Genomic DNA, 9662 nt, shown 5'->3' with positions numbered 1-9662 from the left:
TGTCTTCATTTTTCTGACCACCCTTAATTAGAAACTCAAGTTCCGCTCATTCAGAACGTTGATGCCAGAGTCATGAAGACCAAAAAGACTCACTATACCACGTCAGTTGTCAGGTTTCTTCACCATATCAGGGAATAAAGTTTAGATCAAACTATTAATGCTTGTTTGCAAATTTCTGGATGTATTTGATGACCTCTCAAATCATTAAGTAGAGCAGGACTAGTAAATATTGCCTGAGTGTAATAATGGAGAAGCAGCATTTATGTAGTGTGTGCAACGCCAAACTGGTACAGACTTACAGAGGTTACAGACTTGCACCAACTTTGACCACCTCCATATCCACAGTACAAAATATTCTGCACTGCCTCTGACTGAACCTTGAACACTCACCAACAACCAACTTTCCCTTCTTCTTGAAACAGTCTGAACTTTCTAAACAGTATGCATGTACGGAGAGCAGGAAACTTTGTAAGAGTACCGAAAAATGAAGGAATTCTCACTGACAGTGATGGAATATTCAGACCTTAATGTCACATTTTGAAATACACAATAATAAAATGTAGAACACATACATTTGCCGGTATCCTTGTCAGTGAATGAGATTTTGGGATAAAAGTGGAATACATAAATAAAGCCCTGTCCAGTATTATTCACAATACATACCAAAATAATGAAGAATACTGATTTTACTTAATAGCCCTGAATAAAGGCATTACACTGTATGCTATCATATTGTTGGTTTAAGTCGCATCCATTTTGTATATTAAATCCTAATTAGGTTAACTCGACGAATAATGAAATGAAAAATAAATGTTAAAATGTTTATCATTTGACGCAATAGTGTAGTATGAACAGAGGTAGCTAAACGACTCAATTTCCCAGAATCCTTTGCTCGAGCGGAAACGCCGGAGACTCCATGGAAACGGAAAACCGGCGTGCTAGCTTGGGAGACGCTGCACTGTTCGCTTGCTAGTGCTAATTCCGATTCCAGATTATAAACCCTGCCAAGATGAGCCGTACACCCGACGCGAGAGCGAGGTGAGGAACATTCATTCCCCGGTTACCGCTAGCGTCAATTAAGTTAGTGTTTACAATAACAGAACACGCGTATGGTAGGTTAGCTAACGCTAAGTTAGCTCACGGTCAGCTGTAACCAGGGTGAATGTACCTGTTGAGTGAGATGAGGAGGTTGTGATCCCCGAACTGAAGCAGCTAAAGCGAAGATCCGTTCATTATCCTCAATATGAAACTCAAAGAAACGTTACTTTATTTAAAATGACGGGTGCTTCCGCCCGCTGTCAAACAAACAAATGATACCAACATCATCGAGAAAAACACACTCTAGCCTCTTTCCCACGTTTGCGTCTCTCCACGCAATCTGATGGCCGCTGCTGATCTCTTGCGTCCACTCCCCCCAGGGACAACCAGACAAGACAGATCCAGGAAAACATCACCAACGTGGAGAAACATTTCGGAGAGATGTGCCAACTGTTCGCCGCCTACGTGCGTAAAACAGCCAGACTACGAGACAAGTCCGATGTCCTGGTTCGAGAAATTGGCGTGTATGCAGACACGGAAACTCCTCAGCTGAAGAAGGGTATGAAGCAGTTTGCTGACCACCTGGCCAAGATTCAAGACTACCGCCAAGCTGAGGTAGGAATACTGTGTCGTATTTCCCTGCTGCTTGGACATTCATTCATTATTCTCAGTCCAACTTGGTACTAAGCTGCAGGTACTTGCCTTGCAGGTGGAACGACTCGAAGCCAAAGTCATAGAGCCATTAAAAAGCTACGGAGCAGTGGTGAAGCGTAAAAGGGTACGTGTGTGAGGGCGGCGAGATGCAGCCATCCAGATTCTCAATGAGCCAAATGGCAATTATTGTTAAATTTGTACAATGAGTTTCCCCATTGTACCATTGTGGCATAGATGTTGCAGGATTCAATGTGCGCTGGCGAAACAAGGATGAGAATATTCGGTGTTGTTACCGGTGTACGACCACATGAAGGCAGTGTTGATTTAATGATAACTTCCCACTTCTTTGCACTGTTGTTGCTGTTGTTATCTCCCCATATCAAGTCATCTTTTCGTTAACTCAAATACTTTCAAATGGAATTTGAGTGAATTTTAAGTATGTGCCAAACTCACAGAAGACAGGTTTTACAGTATTAAAAGAAAACAGCAGATTGGTTGTGGTTTGTCATTGCATAGGCAGTATGAGCGCCCCAAAAAAACATTAGCTGCACCCAAAGTCTGATTACCTCCCGACACAAATGTATAAATAATTGACAGTGGTCATTCTCATAATGACGACTCTGTCCTTGTGTGCTTGTGCCTCCATACAGGACGATCTGAAGGCAACACAGAGTGCCCGAGACAGAGAAGCCAAACAGATGGCACAGCTTGAACGGACCAGACAGAGGAACCCCTCAGACAGGCAGATCATTGTATCCATGCCTTGTTCCTCAAATGCTCCAACATAAAAAGACAATAAACTTTCAATGTTCCAACAACCACCTGTATACTGCAGGCAACAACTTGGGCATATAGATGTTAATTAATATTGCACAGCAAAATAAGCCCGGAACCATTTTGAATGTATCATTTCTAGTTTTTTGAACAGGTTTTACTGTTAGTGTTTTCTGATTTGTTTGATGCAAACTCATATTTTGGATGTTTCCTTGACCACACTTTCAGTCTCAGGTGTGTCCCATGTTATTTGTGCATCTCAAACCTGGTGATGTATGACTACAAAAATGCTCAGCAGAAATCCTTCACTATGTTCAGTCTTTTAAATACTCTTTATTGAATGTGAGGCACATCATGGAAATAACGATCTCCCTGGAGTTTCTCTATTTTTACTCTAGTTATACACACACACGCACGGGCTGCAGCACTACAAGAAATAAAAGTATTGCCGCTCATTTCATATAGCTCAGATTTTCAGATGGACTGTGTGTAGTTGAGCGGTTAAACCGTATGCATGTCCAAATGTCCAAGTTGCAGAAGATATTGTTTTCCCCTTTCTGTTTAAAGACTTCATTAGCATGTTGGTAGCTCAATGGCTTATGTTTTTGTAGCATGTTTTATACTAATGCCATTTTCCCATTAGGCTGAAAGTGAGCTGCAGAGAGCAACCATGGATGCCACACGGACCACCAGACAACTGGAGGAAACCATAGACGAGTTTGAGAAGCAGAAGATCCGAGATATCAAGGTCTGCTGCGCTGAGCTTTCTATCCACCTCATAACAATTTCAGTGGTTGGAAATACAGTGTGTGTGTGTACTTTAAAAAAAATGTTTGCACTATGTAATTGTGATTCATTTAAGTAGTCCAGAAGTCTCCTTAATACTACCCCTTACAGAAGATCTTTGGTGAGTTTGTGACGGTGGAGATGTCGTTCCATGCCAAGGCCTTGGAGGTGTACACCTTGGCCTACCAGAGCATTCAAAGTGTGGATGAGGAGAAGGACCTGGAGGTAGGCTGACTCTCTGTTTAAGCGAAAACCTGCATTTGTGCAGAGGAAATGTTTAATGGTGTGCATTTAGGTGCAGTTATTGACCTGGCATATTTCACAGACAAGGAAGTATAATTAAATGAGAGCAAAGCTTACCTAGCTGTATGCACACCCTTGATTAATACCCTTGAGTTATATTTAACAGGATCTCATGCAACCTTTACCCATGTACAGTTGTGGTCAAAAGTTTACATACACTTGTAAAGAACATAATGTCATGGCTCCCTCGAGTTTTCAGATTTCTCTCTGATAGATTGGAACAGATACTTCTTTGTCACAAAAAAGATTCATGAAGTTTAGTTCTTTTATGACTTTATTATGGGTTTATAGAAAAAGTGACAATCTGCTGGGTCAAAAATATACATACAGCAACATGAATTAGCAATTTTGGTGACTTAGAAAGTTGTGTCAATGAAATGAGCTTCTGCATGGCCTCTTAACTTCTTGTGAGTGATCCTGAGTGACTACAGCTGGTGACTTCTCTGAGGCCACTTGAATAGGGCTCATTGGATACAAAAGCCCACAAACACTACAATGGGAAAGTCAAAGGAGCTCAGCATGGATCTGAAAAAGCGAATCATTGACTTGAACAAGTCAGGAAAGTCACTTGGAGCCATTTCAAAGCAGCTGCAGGTCCCAAGAGCAACAATGCAAACCATTTTTTGTAAGTATAAAGTGCCATGGCACTGTTTTGTCACTGCCACCATCAGGAAGAAAACACAAGCTATCACCTGCTGCTGAGAGAAAAATGTTCAGGAGCCACCAAAAAGCAGATCTGCCAAGAATTAGAAGCTACTGGAACACAGGTGTCAGTGTCCACAGTCGAGCGTGTTTTGCATCTCCGTGGACTGAGAGGCTGCCGTGCAAGAAGGAAGCCCTCGCTCCAAAAGCGGCACCTTAAGGCTCGACTGAAGTTTGCTGCTGATCACATGGACAAAGATAAGACCTTCTGGAGGAAAGTTCTGTGGTCAGACGAAACAAAAATCAAGCGGATTGGCCACAATGCCCAGCAATATGTTTGGAGGAGAAAAGGTGAGGCCTTTAACCCCAAGAACACCATGCCTACCAAGCATGTGGTGGTAGTGTTGGAACTGGTGCTTTTACAGAGAGTAAATGGGATAATGAAGGAGGAGGATTACCTTCAAATTCTTCAAGATAACCTAAAATCATCAGCCCGAAGGTTGGGTCTTGGGCGCAGTTGGGTGTTCCAACAGGACAATGACCCCACACACACATCAAAAGTGGTAATAGAATGGCTGAATTAGGGTTTTAGAATGGCATTCCCAAAGTCCTGACTTAAATCCCATTTGAGAACATGTGGACAATGCTGAAGAAACAAGTCCATGTCAGAAAGCCATCAAATTTAACTGAACTGCACCAATTCTGTCAAGAGGAGTGGTCAAGAATTCAATGAGAAGCTTGTGGATGGCTATCAAAAGCGCCTAATTGAAGTGAAAATGGCCAAGGGACATAACGTAACCAAACATTTGCACTTCTTTATATATTTTTCATTAAAAAAAACTTCAAAATCAGACTTGTAGAAATAACAGGAAACTCAAGAGAGCCATGACATTATGTTCTTTACAAGTGTATGTAAACTTTTGACCACAACTGTATGCGCTGTAGGCCACACCCTGTAACTTATGTGGTAACTTTGAAGTAACCTGTGGTGAACTCTTCCCAATTCAGAGTTATAGCGAGCTCTTCTGTTTACAATTTGGTTGAGAGGTTTGCTCTTACTATTTTAAGAGACAAAGCCTGTAGTGAATAAACAATGGATCGATGATTCCGTGGGCAAGGTTCCCTTCGCGGTTGCCCTTGTGTTATTTTCCTCCACCCCTTGCCATCTCATCTGTGTGTGTTTTGCACTGAATCATCTGCCTTCAATTCATATTCAAGCGAAACTCCTCACCCAGACAAGGCCGTTTTTCAATGACTCATGGTACAAAGCATGGCAGATTTAATCCTCTGAAGAAGGCACGATGACATCCTGACTGAGTTCTTGTGGAATTTAGTTTTGGTGTGGTTTCAATGGTTGCTTTGCTATCAGCGGCATACCTGTCAAACTGCTTTGTTCATGTGCGATTAAAGAAAGATTGTATCCAAAGTGGTACATTTTTGTTCATGTAACATTTCATTTTCACAAGTATTGGGTTAAATTCCGTAATTAACAAAGTGCACTCACTATGTGAAGAGTGAACCACTTTACATTTATTGTTTTGTGTTTGTTTTTATCTTGCATTCTGTTCAGCTAGACGCATTAAGAATACCGATAAGTGTGTGTGTGTGTGTGTGTGGGCATTGCTCTTTGGAAAAACATAGTGCCTACTGTCTTTGGCAGGTGTTCAGGAGCTCGCTGCACCCCCCTAACTACCAGTCACGCTTAGACATAGTGCGAGCTAACTCCAAAACCTCCCTTGATCGGACTGGGTCCTTTCTGAGTACATCAGGTACCTTACAGGTAAGATACAGACAGTGCATAGATGCTCCAATATGCAAATGATAATTTACCCCAAAAATGTTGTTATTACATTGGTATTTTACCTTTAGAATTTAGCAGTTTTATAAGTCATTAAGGACAAAATACAAATGCGCCATCTTTTTTTCGCCAACTGCGTAGTCACCCCGACACTCGTTGAGACCAGTGCTCAAATAACTAATGTCTGAAATAGTTTTGCCAAAGTTCATAGGCAGCATCAACCCAGCCATCCTCCAGCTTGAATCTCCACAGACGCCATCGCATGCCAGTAGCATCGCATGCCAGTAGCATCGCATGCCAGTAGCATCGCATGCCAGTAGCATCGCATGCCAGTAGCATCGCATGCCAGTAGCATCGCATGCCAGTAGCATCATGCATTTCTTCCCACGTTCAGTTCACCCCGGCATCTTAACCGAGGCACTGCATTAACTTTAATAGGGTGTGCTTGTAAAATGGAGGGCTATTCTTCATCGTTTTATTTCTTTGAAGATGTGTTGTCTTCAGCGGGCTGTGTTCGGATGTCACGTATCTACAGATTGCCGTGGCAGATTGCCTTTGGCACGTCACCAGACTGTGCATCATATGCCACAACTTGTGATCATTCTTTGCGCTGATTAGATTGGAGTTTCTGTTGCAATCTGCAATCTCTGCTAAGCAACAAAAACAGAATGTATACAGCTAGAAAAGTAGATTACAGACCCTTGTTCACACTGAAGGAAAGTGCAAGTGAAACAACAAAAGTACCGGGAAGTACCTGTTGAGCTCAGTGAATTCCTGCTGTTTTATTGTTTTATGTACCTAGTGACTGTTTTTATCTGTTGTCACAGCAACAAAGAGCCTCCAGTCGGCAGACAAGAAGCGAGGAGGAGGAAGAGGACGATGAGGACGATGAAGATGAATCAGAGGAAGACGAGGAGGAGGAGGAGGAGGACACGGATGATGAACATTGATTTTTTTTTGGTCTAATTCTGTGTTTGCTGGTATGAAAAAGGACACTTAAAGGAAACCGGTTATTGCCAAAATCCCCACACAGGTGGTCTGAGCAGTATTGTAGCGCAAGCGTGCTGTAGCTATGTTATGCTTTGTAGGAGAACATGTCCCTAACATTCGTCTTTGACATCCCAGCCAATTATTGTCTTCTATTTTTTCTATAAAACATTGTCAGTGTACATTACATATATACAATACACCTTCATATTGTTCTGGATCTATCAATATATTTTATTGCAAAATGTTATTCATCTTCATGAATAAAAGAAAGAAAATCCTATTTTGTGGTGCAGTGAATTGCCATTCTATAAAAAGTACATAATGTACACTCAGTTACTTTTGCATAAGAATGGCAGCAGAGAGGTTGTTATTTTAGAAACTGAATCAGTCGAAGTGGCTGTAGTTTTGTGACAACCACAGTTGAGAGTGACTCATCCTTTCCACAAAATTTGTAGTTGTACAAATGAAGCTGGGGACATTTTGCACCAATCTGTCTGTTTGTCAGGATACAAGTGTGTGTGTGTGTGTGTGTGTTTGGTACATTGTGTGTTGTCTGCCACAGTGGAGGCTGATGGCTCTTATGTCTGTCTTGCATGAGTCACTCGACACATTTGTTATTCCTCATCTACTCAAAAAACATTCTTTTTGTCCTTGGACCACATATAAAACACATATATGCTTATGTCCTCATATGTTGACACAGAAACAATTGAAATACATCTACACTCCTGCGCAGACAGAATTCATGGAGCGGCCATGCAAGCAACATTTTTCATACGAGGCAAACGAGGGAGACCAAAACCTCCCTCCCGGCAGCAGCGATTATCTCGTCGAATGAGATAAAAGCTGCGTAGGTAGTGTGTCGCCAGCCCTCTGTACGATGGCATCTTAATGCATGTAATAGTTCCGGAGCGTGCAAACACGGTCTCACTCACACACACCAGTTCTGCTTTGTGGCGTACTGTAGATCTGAATGGCCTGTGTTGCAATGAGTCATCCCCTATAAAGTGTGTCTTTGTGTGAGTCAGAGAGCCCTTCCAATCGCAGATAAACCTTAAAGGCTCCACTCCCTGATCACAGGGCAGAAGAATGGACGGGCTTTTGGCGAGAGGAAGGATTTCTGAAAGCAAAGGAAAAGCCTTAATGCGAGGCTACAAGTTAGACCGATCCCCACGTTAGACAACAGCCAAAAGCACAAAGGAAGGCAAGCGTTAGCTATGAGTCACTGACTGTAAAAAGAAAAGAAAAGGCTAGGAAACAAACAAGGAAACAAATGCAAAAATCCAGATGTGAAGAGAAAGGAGGCAGGAAGGGGGAGAGTTGAGAGAGGTCGGTCCTTATCGTTCCACTGTGACTCATTCGCCTTCAGCGTCAGGCCACTCCCATCACCTCCCAACACCCACAGCGCACGTCAACCGCTGCAGAGCCTCGTGCCGCTGCTTTGATGTGCAGCACCTTTCCCTCCAGCCTCGCTCGGCTAGAAGCCGCCTCGTTTGCTGAAAGTTGTTCTCGGGACATTGAACATAAATTGCTGGTTTCTTCAAATAGGGTTCTGCACGGGAGTTCCAAAAACTACCAATAAAGGAAACTGCTGGCACGTGGAATCACTACATTAAATGGAAAAGGCAAACCAAGTCTTTTTTGAGAAACCTTTTGTATTTGCATCAGGTTTGTTGACTGCCCCTGAGGCACCAGCAGAGGGTGATGTTTAAAGCATTTCCAACATGGACTCCTTTTTAGGGGGGAAGTGAGATATGGAGACATTGGGGCTTTTTCAACCTGTAGGTAGGTGTCACAGGTTACTTTGCTGGAGAAGCAGACTGATGTTTTAAGAAGCCACAAAAGACAGCTTTTAGCTGCTAGACAAAATCATCCAGATGTGTAATTTAAGAATCTGAAACTTGCCTAAATTCTTTTGGCTTCCACCGTCCTGAGATCGCAGCGTAATGCAAACGAGATCACGTGTAAGGGGACCAAGTAGGGCTGTACGGTATGGCCAAAAATCCACATCACTGTATTTATAAAGATTCTGACGGTATCCCGGTTTTCAAGTAAACAAACGTGTTAGCTCGTTGGCATGTTAGCGTGTTAGCGTAACTTGAATCGTTTTCTGATCTAACGTAACTTAGACTCGGAAAAACCCTCCAAACAGACACAGCTCCTCTCTTGAGCACAAGTGGTATCGCTGTATCGCTCTTTTCTGTGTTTTCATGTAGCAACAAAGCTACTTCTTGTTGTGAGCTGTACCCAGCATGCAGTTCGGCGGCGTCATTTTTATAAATGTACTTATGTAATTATTAGTGTTATAAATTGTTTATCTGTCACCAGCTGTTGTGTCGTGCTAAAGAGTGTTTGTCGTGGGTTGTTCATTGTTGTTATAAAGTTATAACCATGACTCAATCTTAACACGTAAGTTGGGCGTTCCGCGATGTCGTGTAAAAATAAATCGCCCGCCTGCCGATGAGCAACGCCATGTATGGCGTAACACCGGTATGAAGGGTAAGTGAGAAATTCATACGGAACAGAAATATTAATCCACCCAGCCCTGTGACTGAGTCTTTCACACTATCTCCATAATCCAGTAAAACCATATCCGAGCTGGTCGGGGCCCATTGTTCTGGCCTACTTTGTCATATGCGGATTCGATAATGCAATATTAGAATCCAAACGCAGGTAA

At 42.5% G+C, this 9662-nt stretch overlaps 1 protein-coding gene across 1 annotated transcript; it reads left to right on the top strand.

The window, feature by feature from the left end:
• The first annotated feature begins 868 nt into the window (after positions 1 to 868).
• cibar1 (CBY1 interacting BAR domain containing 1) lies at positions 869 to 7265 on the top strand. The gene is made up of 9 exons (XM_037475129.2): positions 869 to 1038; positions 1419 to 1653; positions 1748 to 1816; positions 2343 to 2444; positions 2695 to 2700; positions 3110 to 3214; positions 3364 to 3477; positions 5858 to 5977; positions 6823 to 7265. The coding sequence occupies exons 1-9, from the start codon at positions 1010 to 1012 to the stop codon at positions 6943 to 6945; spliced, it is 903 nt and encodes a 300-aa protein (XP_037331026.2). The 5' UTR covers positions 869 to 1009; the 3' UTR covers positions 6946 to 7265.
• The last annotated feature ends 2397 nt before the right edge of the window (positions 7266 to 9662 follow it).

The sequence above is a fragment of the Pungitius pungitius genome, chromosome 17 (assembly GCF_949316345.1).
Source record: "Pungitius pungitius chromosome 17, fPunPun2.1, whole genome shotgun sequence".
Lineage (NCBI taxonomy): Eukaryota > Metazoa > Chordata > Actinopteri > Perciformes > Gasterosteidae > Pungitius > Pungitius pungitius.
Note: the sequence above shows the minus strand (reverse complement) of the source record. Positions and strands in the feature narration are given on the sequence as shown.

What these genes read in the sequence shown, in the direction of transcription:
- cibar1 (XM_037475129.2), top strand. Translation starts at nt 1,010, where the DNA reads ATGAGCCGTACACCCGACGCGAGAGCGAG. An exon ending in AGAAGATCCGAGATATCAAG is followed by an intron (nt 3,215 to 3,363) that starts GTCTGCTGCGCT and finishes TACCCCTTACAG; the next exon opens with AAGATCTTTGGTGAGTTTGT. An exon ending in GTACATCAGGTACCTTACAG is followed by an intron (nt 5,978 to 6,822) that starts GTAAGATACAGA and finishes CTGTTGTCACAG; the next exon opens with CAACAAAGAGCCTCCAGTCG.